This window comes from Triticum aestivum, chromosome 4D, assembly GCF_018294505.1.
Source record: "Triticum aestivum cultivar Chinese Spring chromosome 4D, IWGSC CS RefSeq v2.1, whole genome shotgun sequence".
NCBI classification, from domain to species: Eukaryota; Viridiplantae; Streptophyta; class Magnoliopsida; order Poales; family Poaceae; genus Triticum; species Triticum aestivum.
Window position 1 is genome coordinate 18,260,325 of NC_057805.1, and position 17,720 is coordinate 18,278,044.

Genomic DNA, 17,720 nt, shown 5'->3' on the forward strand with positions numbered 1-17,720 from the left:
GCTACCCAAGCTAAGCATCTATGCATTGGGGAGACTAGTTGCTAAGATTTTAAATGCACTTAGCACCTCATCTAAGCATCCATGCATTGGGAGAGGCCTGAGAGTCGCACACACATGCATCAGGATTCAGATAGATCGGCTCCAGATTGTGTAGCGGACCTACTACACCCACTCCGACACCCAGCGCGGTGCAGCACAGTGCAGACCGTACGGCAGAGCATCCCTACCACGAACCGCCACCACTACGTCGGTCGTCGAACACGCCACGAAGGGCGGAGCCGGAGCGCCAATGGAGATGGAGCTTTGAGGAGCATTTGACCCTCCATGCATGAGACGAGAGGAGCGCTTGTCCTTGCTCCATGGTGCTCCGGAACGATTGAGGAAAGCAGCGCAGGGAGATCCCCAGCGGGATCTGCGTGCCGTTTTCATGTGCATGCACCTCTGGCTTCTTCTCCTCTTTCCCTGTACGCGCCGATCTCTCTTTGAGGGGAGGATCGGCCCGAGCCAGGGTAGGGCGAGGCAAAGCCAAAGGGCGATGTGATGGATGGAAGGAGACCAACTACGCGCGCCGGGCCGGGCCGGGGCGGGGCGCGTAATAATGCAGCGCTTTTGCGGGGTGACACGCGCACTGCGCGCGCGCGCGGGGCCGGCGAGCTCCGTGTCGAGCACTTGGCGACGCGGGCAGAGGTCGCCGATGGCCGGCCGTATGCTTAGTGCCTAAGCAAGGAGCGTGGGAGCACGTACGTCAGGCGCTATCCGGCTGCGGATTTGGAGGGGCCGGGCCGTGTCGTGTGCAACACATGTACGGGGAGGGGAGTGTGCCCGTCTACGTACGTGCGTGCGTGTGGTGGAGCTGCCACGAGGGCCTGCCTTCATTTGGTACGGATGGAGCCGCGCGTCTTTGTCTCCATTCGGTCCAAATGGCATCCTAGGTTGCATGCATAGCCACACGACTACTCCCTCCGTTTTTAAATATAAGTCTTTTTAGAGATTCCAATAAGACTACATACGGAGTAAAATGAGTGAATCCACACCACTAAAGTGGATTTATGTACATCCGTATGTAGTTCATATTGAAGTCTCTAAAACGACTTACGTTTAAGAACGGAGGGAGTATATATGGAGTCGGGGTGCTCTTGCAGTCTTGTACACCAAATGTGATGCAATTGCATCTTTTCGCAGTTGCTCACCCAAAAGAAAGTATAGTGAACGTAAATGAATGTACCGTAGGTGTTAGCCATTTGGAAGCCTTGCGACATCAGCACATCTGGATGAGTAGATCCATGAGAGGCAAAGGAGAAGAGATGAAGATATATATGCAGCGGAACTCTATTTTTGAGGAAGAAGGTACCCGATTTGTGGTATGAAAATGTTAATGTAAACCAATTTCCTTATTGGAGGCTTTAGTTGGGTGGGACCATGTCCAATCATGACCTTTAGTATTTGTTTTTTCTATACATTAATAACAAACAGACTAGTCAAAATGTTGTAGTATTTTGTAAAATATTTTGTCAACTATGGTTAAGCAAGCCGTTAAAGGTGCTCTAGAAATCGGACTCGTGCCAGTTGAAAGACAGTTACAAAACTTAGTTGCAGGTTAAGAAACAACTAAAGAAGAACTGACAGGTTAAGCTTAGGCTGGGCCACGCTTTAAAAATATCTAAAGAAAAAGAACTCGGCCCAGGTCGGACATAAAATGATAAAAGGACCATTTTCTAGAGGAGCAATTAGTTGATGAGCGCTCCTTCGGAAGCCTCACAACGATCAGTGCCACTTGGCGTGCTCTCAGCCGTCCGCCACATGTCGCGCTCTGGGTGCTTCCTCCGGATTTTGGTTTTTATTTTTGCGCAAGCGTTTTCGGCTTTTTAATGAGTTTTTTTTGTTTTTTTTTATGTTTTGGTTTTTCACCGGTCTTCCTTAACGTTTGGATAAAAAAAATAGAAAAAAAATTGTTTGCGCGTAAAAACGCGTTTTTTTTTCTTTCGCGAGAGTCACGGTTTTACTTCCGCGAGAGGCATGGTTTTGCTTTCGCGAGAGTCACGTCCATGCCTCTCGGAAACAAAAAAAACACGTTTTTTTTTTCCCGCGAGAAGCACGGTTTTGCTTCCGCGAGAGGCGTGGTTGTGCTTTCGCGAGAAGCATGGCCGTGCCTCCTCGGAAATGAAAAAAACATGTTTTCTCTTCTTTTTTTCCTTCCGCGAGAGGCATGGTTTTGCTTTTGTGAGAGGCACGATTGTGATTTCGTGAAAGGCACGGAAGTGCCTCTTTCGAAAAGGAAAAAAAGTCGTGCTCCCGGTTCGGTTTTTTTTGTGTAAAAAAGTTTGTCAAAACCTATCAACATGGGAACTAGTTTTGAAGATCTCAACGCAAGGAATCCAACGGTGAAAGCGCTTTTGAGATTTGGACGCACGGTTTAAGAGATAAAACATTTTGAATAAATGGATCTAGAAAAAAGAGAAAACTTTTAGCTTGCGAAAAGTGGCGCAACCTAGGAAGATAGGAGTGATCTTTGCAATGAGTACTCCTCTTAATGATTTCGATTTCCTAGAAGGCGCCTTAAGCACAGCTTAAAGTCCATACAGGACGCACACCCCCTCCGCTCTAGGTCGGCCCATTTACTCTTTTTTTTGAAAGAAAGGGGTCGCCCCCCGCCCCAACTTTTTATTAAGCCAAGGCAACGACGGAAGCAGACTGTTAAACAGCTCTCGGCGACAACCAAAAGTAGCTGCCACAGAACAAACACCAGGGTTTTAAGCTACATCCCTATTACATCTCACCAAAGAGCGTCATTTTTATCCATAGCCACTGAAGGTGGTAAGTCACTCATTACATTAACTAGACCCAAGCGATTCTAAGCAGATCCCCTCTTCGACGCTCCAAAAGCCTTAAGCACTGGAGAAGAAGAGCACCCTGGGCCTCTGAAGATAGGATTTTCCATTGCCTGATTGTTGCCGCCACCTGACCCAGCACACAGCGTATATCTCGCCATCTTTTTCCCTGGAAAACAAAACCATTGCGCAACCGCCATAAGCACCACAAGGTAGCAGATGTAGCAATATTTACCGCTTCACATTGTTTTTTCTTCTTCCAAAAAGAAGTCAATGATATAAAAGAAACAGGCGGGGGAATGTCAAGTGCTTCGGCAACCACAGCCCAGATATTAGATGCAACAATGCAGTCAAACAAAAGATGTTGGATAGATTCAGGTTCGGTACAGAAAACACAAGTTTTATCTTCTACATGTCTTCTTTTGGCCAAATTGTCTCTAGTCAAGCTCTTATTGTTGTACATCAGCCATAAGAAGACATGAATATTTGGAGGGACTTCTATTTTCCAAATAAAATCTCTAATCTCAGAAGGTATCCCACCAAAGTTAATCAGCTTATAAAACGATTTAACAGAATATTGACCATTTGGTTATAGGGCCCAGATAGGGTTGTCTGGTTGATCAGAAAGGGTAGTTTGTTTAACCAAGTCAACTAATAAGTCCCATTTGTGCATCATAACCTCATCCACACATCTTCCGAAGGTGAGACACAGGTGCACCCCATCCCACAATTGGGATAGAGTAGCATCCTGTTGATGACATATATCAAATAAATCCCAAAAAGCAGTTTTCAGGGAGCATCCTCCAACCCAGTTATCATGCCAAAAGGCAATGTTATTCCCATTCCCAGGGTTCCATCTCCAGAAGTTTCTGGCAGCAGCAAAAGCCCAGGAGATGCTTTTCCAAAAAGGAGACCCCAAGGCAGGTTTAGCATGAAAAATATTAGACTTATCAGTAGCATATTTAAAGCAGAGAAGTTTTTTCCAATCTCCCTCCCTCCCATCATAGAATCTTTTACCCCATGAGGCCAGGAGAGCCATATTGAACTCCCTAAGGTTGGGGACACCCAAGCCACCAAATTCTTTCCTTCTAGCCACAAGGCCCCAATTAGCTAGATGGTATTTGTGGACCTCACCCATATTGCCCCAAAAGAAATGAGACATTTGGGAAGTAATCATGTCAATAGCCCACTTTGGGAATTTCACCATAGCCATGAGATATGAGGGAATGCTAGCAATACATGTAGTCAGTAGAATCAGTTTGCCTCTATAAGATAAAAGCCTGCCCAGCCAACCAGCAATGTTTTTAATAATCCTATCAATGATAGGTTGCAAGTCTTCCCTTCTCAGTCTTTTAAAGTGCAGAGGCACACCAAGATACTTAAATGGAAAATCACCAAATTGGAAGCAAAAAATTTGAGCAAACTCTTTAGACATTTGCTCAGAAACATGAATGGTATGCAAGTCACTTTTATGAAAGTTGATTTTTAAGCCAGAAAGCTTTTCAAAACAAGTCAGGATACATTTCAATTTTTTTGCATATTCCACAGACTCCTGGATGAACAGAATGGTATCATCAGCATATTGTAAACTAACTACTCCACCAGGAATGGCATGTGGGAGAAGCCCACCAATCAATCCATTATTAACAGCTTTCACTAGCATTTTTGAAAAAACATCAGCCACCAGGTTAAAAAGCAATGGGGAGTGAGGGTCACCTTGCTTCAACCCTTTCCTACCCACAAAGTGAGGCCCATTAGTGTCATTAATCCTAACTTGAAATGTCCGATGTTTCAAGGTGCTAAGCACCCAACTGACCCACTTAGCCCCAAAGCCTCTAGAAAGAAGCATTTCCTCCAGGAATTCCCAGCTGACCCTATCATAGGCTTTCTCATAATCCAATTTAAGAATCAATCCACTAGAATTGGATCTATGAACCTCATGAATAACTTCATGGGCCATAACCACACTTTCCAGAATGAATCTCCCTTTAATAAAAGCAGTCTAGTTGTGTGAAATGAGTTTATCACAGATAGGGGAAGCCCTTATTCATGGCTTTAGAAAAAAATTACAGCACAATTGCTAAGACTAATAGGTCTGAAGTTTTTCATCTCTCTGGCCAGGGGGATCTTAGGAATGAGAGTGATGATAGCATAGTTAAGTTTATAAATATCCAACACCCCATTCTCAAAATCCCTGACCATCCACATAAAGTCATTTTTAATGAGGTCCCAAAAGTTTTGATAAAAGAGAAAAGATAAGCCATCAGGGCCAGGGGCCCCACTAGCATATGAGCTCATAATCGCTTCTTTGATCTCATCCGCAGAAAAGGGTCTTTCCAGGTCTCTTCGAACTTCCTCGTTAATCATTTCTGCCTCAGACCAGAAACCATTTCCCAAATGTAAATCAGGTTTGGGTTCGTAGGCAAACATGTTTTTATAGAAATCAGTAGCAACTTCCAACATGTTTTCAGTGGATGTCACCAGCCCAGAAGGGCCTATCAGCTCAGAAAGATGATTCTTCCTATGTCTATGATTTGCTAAAGCTTGGAAATAAGCATTATTACGATCCCCTTCAAGAATTTTCCTGTCCCTAGACTTCTGCCAGAAGGCAATCTCCTCCTTTTTCCAAATCTCCTCTAGTTCTATTTTCACAGCTTTCATCCTATCATGATCCGCAGCAGACAACTGTTGGGATTCAGATAGAACATCAAGTAAGTCAAACTCCATAAGGAGGGATTTTTTCTTTCTCTTCATCACAGCCTCAATATTAATGGCCCAACCTTTTGTCTTCTTCCTAAGTAGCCTGGTTTTAGACAACCAGTTATCTACCGAGGAGGTGGATGAGGAAACAGACGACCAAGTTTCATGGACCATCTGGTGAAAACCAGATTGGGACAACCACCACTTCTCAAACCTGAACATCTTAGGGCTCAAGGACCGCCGCCCTCTAGTGTCTAACACCAAGGGGGTATGGTCACTCCCTACCCTGGGGAGGGCAGTTAGTGAGGACATTGGGAAGTGGGCATCCCAATCCACAGAGGGAAGGACTCTGTCCAGCACAACAAAAACAGGATTATCCTGATTGTTGGACCATGTAAAACCCCTATTGGAGATAGAGATCTCCAAAAGCCCCCACCTATTAATCCAATCATTAAACATGAAAGTGGTATGACGATTAACTAGCCCACTACTCTTCTCACTCTCATTCCTAACTAGGTTGAAGTCTCCACATATCAAAATAGGATATGATGCAGACTCAACAATATTGTGCAGTTCAGCCACAAAATCCACCTTGAACTCTGGGGTAAGCAGAGCCATAAACTATCACCAGGTGCCAAGCAAAACCATCTTCTTTGTTCTTAACTGTGGCTGTAACTGAGAATTCATGGTTAACAAAACCAATAGTTTCAAACAAGCTTTCTCTAAGACCCAAAAGGATCCCACCAGCAGTATTAACAGCATGTAAATAATGCCACTCAAAGTTATCACTCCTATCTACAGCTTTGAGGAAACCCTCAGAAATAACCTCCCTCTTAGTTTCTTGAAACCCAATAAAATCAGGGTTAGCTCTAGCAATGGTATCACAAAGTCACTGAACTTTACCAGGTTGACCAAGCCCTCTAATATTCCAGATGAGACCTATCATTTAAGCAACTTTGAAAGGATGAGACAGGCCACAAGGCCTAGCTTTAGTTAAGACATTTGAAGTTCTCCTCAAGGCATCAGCAGTGCCCACTGGCTTAGAGAGTAATCATCCAAAGTTGTCCCAACCAAGTCATCATGATCTAATTCTAAATTATCTGGAAGGACAATTTCAGGGTTGTTATTGGCAAAGGCCAAGCATCTCTCCTTTTCCCCATCAACCAACATGTCAATGGTTTCCTGTCTATTAACATCACCCCCCCAATGCATATATCAATTTTACTCATTTGTTCAAACAGAATGTCATGATCAGTATTAGTGAATGATTTACCTTTAATTTCTTTTGGAATTTCCAGATTCTGCTTCCTCTTGTAAGCATCAGCTTTCTCCATGATATTCAAGTTCCCATGCCCCCTAGTAATAGGTTTCTGAATCAGTATAGGCCCCCACTTAGTCTTCTCAGCTTTTGGTTTTTGGTCCTGAGCCTGATCAAGGGTTTCCAGCAAAGATCTTTTCAGAGAGATGTTCTGAATGGCCTGTACAGCTTCAGGAGGAAGAGTTTCAAGTTCATCATCTTTGGAATCCTCTTCCTCAGACTCAGAAAAGTCAACAGATTTAAGGATACTCTCACAGTACTCCATGCTTTCAAGCTTCCCTCCAGAACATTTGGGTCCCTCAACAATCTTCACCAATGGTCTGGAAGGAGTGGACTCCATCAAAGCATAAGGACAGAAATCCTTAAGGTCAGTTCTTTTTTCAGTTACCAGATGTTCTTCTTTATCAGCATTAACACACTCCAAGATAAACGTTTCATGCTCAGAACCAGAGCAGAACATGCCAGCCTGGGGCCCTTTCTGTTTATCCTTACTCTGAGTAATAATATTAGCCTTATCTAACTCATCAATGGCCCCCTCACTATCAAGTAATTCTTCCAAACAATCCTTCTGAACATTTCCACCCTCATCCTTCTGTCCCTCAGCAGCACCTTCTCCTTCAAACCCATCATCATCCTCAATATCAATAACAGAGTCAACTCCACCAACTTGTTCAAAGCCCTCCACAGTAAAGCCCAGTAAAAACAACTTCTTCTTCATCTCAATAAGCCTTTCAAATGGAATTTTTGTGGGGTCTCTACAAGCAATTTTAATTCTAACATTCTCAAAAAAGGTCCTGAACATGCCATTCCAGTCTACATCAGTCAGTACCCCAAACAGAGAAGCAATCTGAGCAAAAACTTCCCACGTGCACCACTTAGGAGGGATTCCTTCAATCAGAACCCAAGCTTCCACAAGCTCTCCAAAAGGTTCACATGCCCCCTTCCACTCAGTAAGTGTAACAGAGACATCTTGAGGCAAAGAGAATCCAGGCAGTTCGATGAGATCCTCCACTTTCTTCCATGGTGGAAATCTCACCAGGAATGTCTTACTGGACAATCCCCTGATCTGCCAAGGCCACTGTCTAGTTTTACAGAAGGTAGCAGTCAAAATACTTAACAACAACTCCTTGTCCACAACACCTTTGAGAATATTAACCACATCACAGTTTTGAAAGTTCAGCCAGTTGGATTCATTAGCAATCGGGACATCCACATGGTAAAAACCAAGACCACTTGCTCCACTGCCAAAAAAGGCAGCAGTTGGTTGAACCCTAGTCCAGGCAGCACAGTTATTCACATTGTGATTTTGCTGACATATAAAGCATGTTTTCGGCTTAATACAATTCCCAACATAATGCCCTGGACCACCGCAGTTGAAACAGATCATGTCTTTGTATCTAGGATCTAAAACTTGCTCCATCTCCACCTCTACTGATTGAGAAGACTGCACCTGGGATGAAGCAACCGTAGAGGCTGTGGATCTGGTAGGTTTTGCTGCTGGTACCGGCTCCTTCGAAGTAGGGGCAGATGGCTGCCTCCTCCCTCCTTGCGAGTTGGCTCTCTGGGTAGCAGCCTTTGAGGGGCCGCCAGCTCCAGACCCCGCACCAGCAACTCTCCGGTCAGCCATCGTACTACCTTGCTTCACAACTGCCACAAACGAAAGAGATCCAGGGCCCAAACCCTCCCTCGAAACCTTGATGGTTCTTGGGATTGGATCAAAAGCACGACGCGGCACAGGATGACAATCAGCGGCCGTGAACGAGTGGGAGGAGATCAAATCCTTCCGGATCCAGCAAGTGAACCCAGAAGGAAGGGGATGAACATGATGGGATGGTTGTGGAGGAGGTAGGCGGCGGCGGGGAGGGGAAGGGATAAGCCAGAGTTGGCCAAAGTGCTCTTCTATAGTTTCTAGGTCACCCTGTCCACGCGAACGCGTCTCCTGAGAATACGTTTTCCTACCAGGGTCACGAATTTTGAAGCTAGGGCCTGTCGCAATCTAGGTAGGAATAGAGGACAACTTTTGACCTGTCACCCTCGCGCTGTTAAACAGGTTATCACCTAAATTCAAATTGTTCATAGATTCAACGGCCGTAGAAACGACAACAGCATTAGTGGATTCAATCAACGCACCAGGGGAATCCCTAATAAATTTGATTTAATCGCAGGTCCAGAGGCCATAGAAATGGCAGTAGCATCAGGTGATTCAAAGCGCATGAGAGGAGAAATCCTTTTTTCATTCGAATCAACTAAATGAGACGACACACAATCCATTAGCACCTTGCACTGGATCCTCCGCGAACGCAGAGCCAACAAACGTGAACGAAATGTATGTGGGAGGCGAAATGTATGCATACCTCCCTCACCTGGCCAGGGAGGGGGATCGATGGCGCGGTGCTGGGGCAGGCGAGGCGTCGAATCCCTTACTGGCGACGGCGGGGCAGCTCCACCCCCGAGGGGAGGAATTCCGGCGGAATGCTGGCAATCCCTTCCACCGACGGCGGCCTGATGTTGAGGCGAGAAGGATTCGCCGTCTTGAAGAACGCCCACTTCGCCGCCTGTGCAGGATCTGGCGACTCGGCTTCCTGAATCGCCCAGAAGATGAGCTCCACATCCATGCAGCCGTCGTCGCCGATGAAGCGCGCGCGCTCGGCGAAGTTTGCATAGCGAAGGATGTCGAGGTGAAGGTCTCCCCACGCCTCCCGATTGCGGAATCGCTCCCGCACCACCCGTCGCATCTCCCGTCGAGCCTCCTGTGAGTTGGGGTCGATCTCGGGAAGGGGAACCGCCCCCGGAGGTGGGAGCACCCGCGGCTCCGCCACCCGAGTCGTCGGCACAAGCCGCCGGATCCGCAGCCCACGACGGCGCGCCCCTGCCATGAGAGTTGGTAGGTGGAAGCTGGGGGTGGGGAGAGCTCGAATTGATGCGAGGTAGGTGAGGAAGGTGAGTAGATTTGGGATTTATTCTCGCTTCGTTCTCGTCGCCCGAGGAAGGGGAAGGGGGAGGGTGGGAGCGACACGCCATCACTATGTATCCGCTCTCCGCCTTCAAAGTATTGAGTGTTTAGTTTGTGGAAGTCTTCATTCTAGAAGAATATCTGCTGCAGTTACTTTTATTTTCTGTTTTTAAACTCCAAAAATCATGCGCGCTATGTGCTTTGAACTGCAGATCGGCCCATTTACTGGAGGCAGTGGCCGAGTGGAACTGGCAACGTGTTGTGCCTAATTTGTTTTTTTCTCACTTCTTCAACCATAAAAACTGCAGCAGTTTTCTGTTTTGGGTATCTTTTTCTCCGGTTTTGTTTCGGCCAGTTTTTTTCTGTTTTTTTTATTTTCCTTGTCCTTTTCTCTTTCTCATTCTTTTTCCATTTTGTAAAATCCATGGATTTTTCCTAAAATCATGAACTTTCTATTCGTGAATTTTTTTGAATCTCATGAATTTTTTTCAAATTTGATGTTTTTTTAAAAAATTGAGATTTTTTTCAAAATTGATGAACTTTTTCAATTTTATATTTTTGAAAATCGATGGATCTTTTTCAATTTTTGATGAATATTTTTTTTCAAATCTATGAACCGTGTTTCATATTCGTGAACTTTTTTGAAGTTTGTGAAAAACATCAAAATCCGTGAATGTTTCATGAACTTTTTCATTTTTCATTTTTTTTTTTGTTTTTTCTTGAAAATATCAACGTTCCAATGGTCAACCATCGACTAACCAACCGTAAAACGAGCGAACGAGGGAAGGATGCGCGCGAGCGCCCAACTAGTTTTATTGGGACGACCCAAGCGAAGCTGCTGCATGAGCACCAGTTCCTTGATCCGGCACCTGAAGCGCCATATAGGAGCCCCCGATCAAAGGCATGGCTACCGCTCTGCTTGCTTGGGCTAGGCCACTGAAAACAGCAGCTTTGGTAGTGTTTCTAGAAATCCAGCTAATGCCACTATAAAAAAAACCAACTACTATTGTCACACAGCCTATACCAGCCTATTACATGGCTTGTGTGAGAATGTCACTTCCATAATTCAACAATTCTCTTGGGGGACCAAGGAGGGAAGAGGAAACCATGCTTGGTCTCTTGCGATGTCATGACAAAAAGCGAAACACCTATGGGGTTTCGGTTTTTGTGATATGAAAATATTCAATCTTTCATTACTAGCCAGACATGCATGGATAGTGATTGATGACCCAGCTTCCCTCGGTTCATGTATTTGCTAAACTAACATAAACATAAAATGGGAAAATAAATAAAAAGGAAATGGAGAAGATAAAGTAGGAAAACTTACAAGAGATAGTGAATAAAAAGAATAAACAAGATAGGATCTGCTAGTGGCCGACCTAGGTACAGGCAGTCGAGGTGATTTGGAGCAAATCCTCTCCCGTTTTTCTTCATTTCTTTTTTGGCTTTTACCCATTTCTCTTCTGTATTCAGTTTCTTTCGTTATTATGGTTTCTTTCAGGTTTTAATGGAATTTTAATTATATATTCCAATTTGTAATATATTAAAAAATTGTAGTGCATTTTTAGTACATGGTATTTTTTAAAATACAATTGAACATTTTAGGTCATATGCATGAATATTTTTTTATATCTATGTGAAACATTTTAATTTACTGTCAATGTAATCTTCTTGAAAAAATGATTAAGAATATTCTGATTTTTTTGAATAATTTTTCTTCTGAAATTACTAAGAGAGCGGGAACTACTTGAGAACCGTGATTTGGGCCGGCTAGGAGACGGTCCCCGCTAGTATTTGCTGTATTAAACCCAAATAAGCCCCAAATAGGTAAATTTTCCAGACTGCTTCGGTGGACTGGTGTGACCCATAAAGTCCATATTATGGTTGAATCCTATTTCACGCGCACCGCCAACGATTTCGGTTTCGGGAACCAGTCGTTTTGTTACTCTGTTTTTTCCTCTTATTTTCAAAAATAAAAAAAACTGTACACGTTTTTCTGAAAATTTCAAATTCTGTTTGTAATTTTCGAAATATATTCTAATAATTGAAATAATATTCACACTTTAAAAACGTTTGCTACATTTTTAAAACATTTATGTTTAAAAAATACTTGCAACTTTCCAAAAATGTTCTAAAATTTGAAAAAATATGTTCAAAAGTTATAAAATTATTCAAGATACTTTTTTTAAAAGGTCACGTTTTCAAAAGTTGTTACCAAATTTTATATCAATATTCACTTTTTTCTTCCTTTTTTGAAAAAAATGAATAAAAAAACGACTGTAAAAACATTTAAAAAAGTCGGTCGCAACAGTAGCAAAAGAGGAAGGAGTGTCCAAGCGATGTCACTTCTCTTCTCTCAGCTCTTTGCTCGACATGATGTGATCTGATCGATCAGTCTAGAATTTGTAACTAATTGGCTAAGTCGCTAAGTAATTGCGGGCATTTGGCATCCTCTCATATCGAAAGACGATGTGACGCCCCCGCCTCGACTGTGCACTAATCATACACAGAAATATGCATGACCAAGCCCAGAGATTCACGGGAAGATATCACAACACAACTCTAGACACAAATTCAAACATAAAGTTTTATATTACAAGTCAGGGCCACGAGGACCAGAATACATGAGTCAGCGAAAGCAACAATATCTGAGTACAACCATAAATAGAAAAGTTTGCGTTAAGAAGACTGAGCAAAACAACAACAACTAAATCAAAAAGTGGTTTTGAGCGAATCCACCAGGGACAAGAAGCCTTTGTATGTGTGCGCGCACGCGCGCGCGTGTGTTTTTGAGGGATCCTTGAGCGAATCCACCCAAGTTTATTTAACACGGCCCAGTTTTGTGTTGACCGACGCTCGCTCTACGGGAGTGACAAAGAGGCCTTGTCCTTGGCGATACGGATTGAGTCATTCACTCATTATCAATCAAGATGACCACATGTGGTAATTATTCCAACTCGAGCTGATAAATAAAGCCTTCTGATTGAAAACAAAACAGAGGACCATGGTGGCAGTGGATTTTTATGGAGCCAAAAACAGACGATGATTAATCTACTCCCTCTGCATATTAGTTGCCGCTCAAACAATGCATCTACCAAGTTTAAAGGGCAAGGCAAACTTTACAGGATAACCTCAACACGTTATCGAGCTCAAGTGTGCAATGACAATGCTCGCCAAGCTGAGTCAGTCTTAACACGAGACATAATCCAAGAAATTCCACTTCTCCCACACAGGAATCGCGACCAGATACATGCTGAGGTGACCGACAGTAAAAGAGGAAAAACGAGATCTAGCCATCAATTAGCAAGGGCAACCAAGAAGCACGATAATTCCTAGATAATCTAATCAGCAAACAGAAATGCGAGAAGCCATAGACCAGAATCGAATTGTCCTCTGGAGCCAATGGAAGTCCAGTCCAGAGTGCAGCTGCTACGAAAACAATGCCCCGATTGTGCTCTCGAGTCTATGCGCCTGCTTACCAAGTCGTGCTAGGGGAAGACAGTCCAGTCACCTGAGCCGGCAGCTGGGAATTCTTGTGCAGGAGTAGTTTAGGTGATGTAGCTTCCTTGCTGGTCCTGAAGCAGACGAGCAGAGGACTTTGCGTCCAAATACAGACCACAGACTTCTTCGAGATCAGCCTGATAGAGGATCATGAGTTCAGGATACAGGTGACTAAGATCAGGCTAGGAAGATGACATGTTACTGAAATCCAACACATACCTTGCAGATCTTCTCTCTCCCATTAGCCTCGGCAACTACGCTAGCAGGTGACAGCAACTGAATAGCATGCCTGCAAAGAGATTCAAGATCGATTACAACCAACAATAAACTGGCCCTGTGATAGTAATGCTTGCACTAGACATACATGCACGTTAACATTCACATAGTAGAACACTAAAAGTGGGATGACAGTGAAAAGACAGGGTGGAAACTGTCCCAACTTTAAAGGCTCGAGAAAGTCCTTTCAAACCCACATTCCAGCTAATTTTTTTAATTTAATTTCACATTTCTAATCTTGGCATGGGCCGCAAACGTGTGGACATAATCCAAAACAACAACAAGAACCATACCTCAAAGATGTCTGCTGCCCAACCTCTCCTAGAAATGCAAGACTGTCTTCATCAATTTCAATCTCCTCCACTTGTGCTCTAATTGCTAATATCTGCAACGCACAATAAACAAACATCAAATGCATTTCTACATAGGAAAGTTAAAACACATAATAAGACATGAAATAGGAACCTGGATCATCTCGATAGGCCCATATATCTGTGTCCGTACGATAACCAGCCTATCTAGAAGGTCGACTGGGATACCATGTGGACTTGTCATGTCAGTTCCCCTGAATAAATAAGAGAGAAATAATAAGATGTATAAGGGCAAAATAGTACATAAAAGCAATGTTTTTAAGGCGGTAAGGCGAGCACCCACTGCCCTGACGCCTAAGCGCCTAAAGTGAGCATAATTGCAAGGCGCTGCCAGGGAATCTGGTATTGCAGTTCAGCATGGAGCAGTTCACAACAGGTAAATCAAATTTCTTACCTCACAGTACATATTCCTCTGTTCGTAGCGAGTATTACAATTGGCGATAATGAGCTCTCGAGAGCACGATTAAGATAAGAGAAGCACTCAATGTCCAGCATGTGAACCTACAGATAAAGTTATACTCATTAATGAAATCAGTCCACTGTAAGGCATAATTCTACTCCCTCCGTCAACTTTGTACTAAATCAGCGACACTTATTTTGGGACGGAGGGACTACCATTTAGTAGCATAAAGCCAATTAGTTTACGAGAACAATGCTGTCCACAGGATGGACACTTATTTATTTGGCAATAGGAGAAGTTGGAAATAAACAAGTCCAAGCTCATTCATATTTAAGGAAATCCAAAACAAGCCTATGAAGATGAGTAGATTTTCAATCATGAGACAATAATATAATACCTCATCAATGAACAGCACACCAGGTACGAGCTCTGCAATACCTTCGTCAATATATCTATTAACCACCTATGACCAAACAAAAGAAAAGGCACCCATTCCAATAGGTCTATCAAAATTTGATCCAAATTTAAAAAATAAAATGCTGCATAATGAGAATTTTGAAACCTTATTGATCTCTTGGCGCAGCTTCTCAGTGATTTCAGTCTTGCGTGGCTTCATCATTTGGCCCATAAGGGACAAGATATCTTGGCCTCCTTGTGGCTGGGCATTTGCGGCGTCAAGGTCATGCAGTGTAACGTCCTATGCAGATGAAAGCATATATAATTTACTTCTTTCAGTTGATTTACATTGAACTTGCAAACATGAAGAATATGCTTCTATGTTAGAACACAAATAGGAATTTTCACTCTATGCTATTGGAAAAGATTATCACCCACCGAGAAAATAGAGAACAAACCATGCTCAACTTAATTGTCCTTCGGCGGATGTAAGTATGTAAGAATGATTCTAACTTTCTTTAGACAGGAACAGGAACAACGATTCCTACTTAATTGGTCAATTCAAGAAGATAATAGTTAACTGGGTTTGAGCAGATGATAAAAAATTTGGCGCGATCTTATTAGCTTGTGAACTTATGTTTCTTATCCAGGAAGGCACAATTGATAATGTGGACTAAGTATTTGATGCAATCTTAATCATTAGGTTATGGATTTTCCGTTTCTATCTTCTGGAATTTAGCAGGAACAAGCAACTTACAACTACCTGGCAGGGAAACCACCTATTTAAGCATGCTTGAGCAACACGAAAGTATAATAATAAGCTTCATCTTAACAAATGCATCATGCGTCCACCTTTGATCCTTCAGATTAGATACAAATATGCTGCAATTGCGTACTACTCCCTCTGTTTCTAAATATTTGACGTTATGGCAGTTCAATTTGAACTACCAAACGCCATATATTTAGGAACGGAGGTAGTATATTATCTCATATTCAATTACCAAAAAATTGTTTTATGGACGGTACAATGCAGAATTGGCTGAACAAGTGTAGAAGCAAAAAATTATAAGGCTGAACTATCGTCAAATTTGTACCTGCACTATTTCTTTTTTCTTGTGGACCTCCCCTTTGGGAATTGGCACATACTCCTCTGCTTCAAGATCGTATTCTGTAGCAAAAGCATCACATCTGCCAACTCTTTTCACTGCACCGCTGTTAGCTTCGATGTATATAACATCACCCACTGCCACCTGCATCCCATATACAAATGATGAAATGTTAAGCAGCTTCATACAGAATACAAGTAGGAGAGCCAAGGCAAGTAAGCAACAAAAGTACAAATATAATGCATCATATCTCAATTTACGTAAAGTCTCGCGATGTTTTGTTATGCCACAACTGAATATCTAACAATGAACAAGGGAAATATGATCATATGTGTGAGTTTCCTTCCACACTTGCCATAAGTTTGCACAGGTTAAATATATTACATAAAGACAATATTCTGAACACATAAGATACACCATCCACCCACTGTTATTCAAAGTGAGAGTACAAATGAACCTAACAGTCTAGCAACAGAGGCAGAGAGCAAGGGAGGGTAGGGAGCAGGCAGTAACCTTTTCCTTGATTAAAGCATCATAAATTGTAGGATCTAACTTTAGTTGTTTAGTCCCTTTTACAGTCTTCAGGCCAATTACTACATGGCTAATGTTTTTCCCATATCCACCAGTTGAACTCTCAGATTCTTCTGGGGAAAGCTCCGTAACCTAAAAGGCAAGCAAAATAACGAATATTAGTTCTAGTAGAAAATGATGACAAAGAAAGTGTTAGTATCGAGTAAAACACTAATTCAAGAACAATATCTTTTCCAAATTTCAAAAGGACCATATAGGTCACTCCTACCTCTCCTTCATAGACTTCTTTGTTTTCCTTTATACGCAAGCCTATAGCTCTACGGAAATTTTCCATCAGCACCTCAGTTTTCTTGACCTCTGAAGAGTACACTTCTGATCCTACCATAGGACAGAAAGGAACCTGCATTGCAGAATAGGAAGAGAAGTAGAGGCAGGACATCAAATGTAAATCAATATATAGTTCACTGCAAACAAAATTTCATATACATTGAATGCAATGAACAAGACAGTCAGATAAATTGCTAGCAAATGCTAGTAATCCACCAAATTTACTCCAGAGTCTTGGTGTAAGTATGCTCTAAAGAACAGCACACTTCTAACCGGCAGAGCAGCATACTGAAATATTTTGGACCAGCAAGAAGCAGAATATAGAACTCAAAACAAATTCTTAATGACCAAGACAAATGGTAACACATTCCTGGCTAAAATGATAGTACTACAGAACACCAATTTAGTTAAGTAGATGAAATAAAATTCAACCACTCTAGCAACATCCCAGCTACAACAAAATAAAAGGTGTGAACGCTCCAATGGTCAGAGCTCTCAGCGAATTAAATTGGTTGCGTGTCTGACTGGAACTAGATGAGACCTTGAAAATGCAGAGCTGCCTGTTCATCATACAGATGCTGCTCACGAGCAGTAAGCTGGCATTTTTTGAAAAGAGAATAGGTGATCAAGGACTGTCCAGTAAAGCAGTAACAACCTAGCCTCCAAATCTGGATTAACCAGCCCGAATCTAGTCCAATTCCACGCCACCCCCGGATACAAGTTGTACATTGCAGCAAAACATGTAACAGTAGCACTAAAAGTATCTAGCAATTTGTGAGGAATATGATGAATTGACCTTGCTGCCCAGCTCCTGGGAGATGCCAAGAGCGAGCGCGGTCTTGCCGGTGGCAGGTGGGCCGGCAAGGAGCAGCGCCCGTCCAGCCATCTTCTTCTGACGGATCATGTCGACCACCAGCCCACACGCCTCTCTCGCCTCCGCCTGCCCCACGAACCCCGCCGACATCCCTATCGCCGTCCCATTGGCCTGCGAAGAGAACCAAACGAAGTCCTGA

At 43.0% G+C, this 17,720-nt stretch overlaps 1 protein-coding gene across 2 annotated transcripts in view; it reads right to left on the bottom strand.

Annotated features, from left to right (window-relative positions):
• Positions 1 to 12,898: 12,898 nt before the first annotated feature.
• The window catches only part of LOC123095830 (ruvB-like protein 1), a 5,594-nt gene continuing 772 nt past the window's right edge, over positions 12,899 to 17,720 (bottom strand). Inside the window, exons 2-12 of one of the 2 annotated variants that reach the window (XM_044517397.1) lie at positions 17,504 to 17,700; positions 16,649 to 16,780; positions 16,363 to 16,512; positions 15,838 to 15,993; positions 14,910 to 15,044; positions 14,745 to 14,810; positions 14,342 to 14,448; positions 14,042 to 14,141; positions 13,870 to 13,961; positions 13,520 to 13,589; positions 12,899 to 13,437 (exon numbers count right to left, since the gene is read on the bottom strand). In XM_044517397.1, the coding sequence (XP_044373332.1) occupies positions 13,348 to 13,437; positions 13,520 to 13,589; positions 13,870 to 13,961; positions 14,042 to 14,141; positions 14,342 to 14,448; positions 14,745 to 14,810; positions 14,910 to 15,044; positions 15,838 to 15,993; positions 16,363 to 16,512; positions 16,649 to 16,780; positions 17,504 to 17,671 (1,266 nt within the window). In that variant the 5' untranslated portion in view covers positions 17,672 to 17,700 and the 3' untranslated portion in view covers positions 12,899 to 13,347. The remainder of the gene's footprint in view (positions 13,438 to 13,519; positions 13,590 to 13,869; positions 13,962 to 14,041; positions 14,142 to 14,341; positions 14,449 to 14,744; positions 14,811 to 14,909; positions 15,045 to 15,837; positions 15,994 to 16,362; positions 16,513 to 16,648; positions 16,781 to 17,503; positions 17,701 to 17,720) is intronic. The other variant, XM_044517399.1, reaches the window with a different exon arrangement.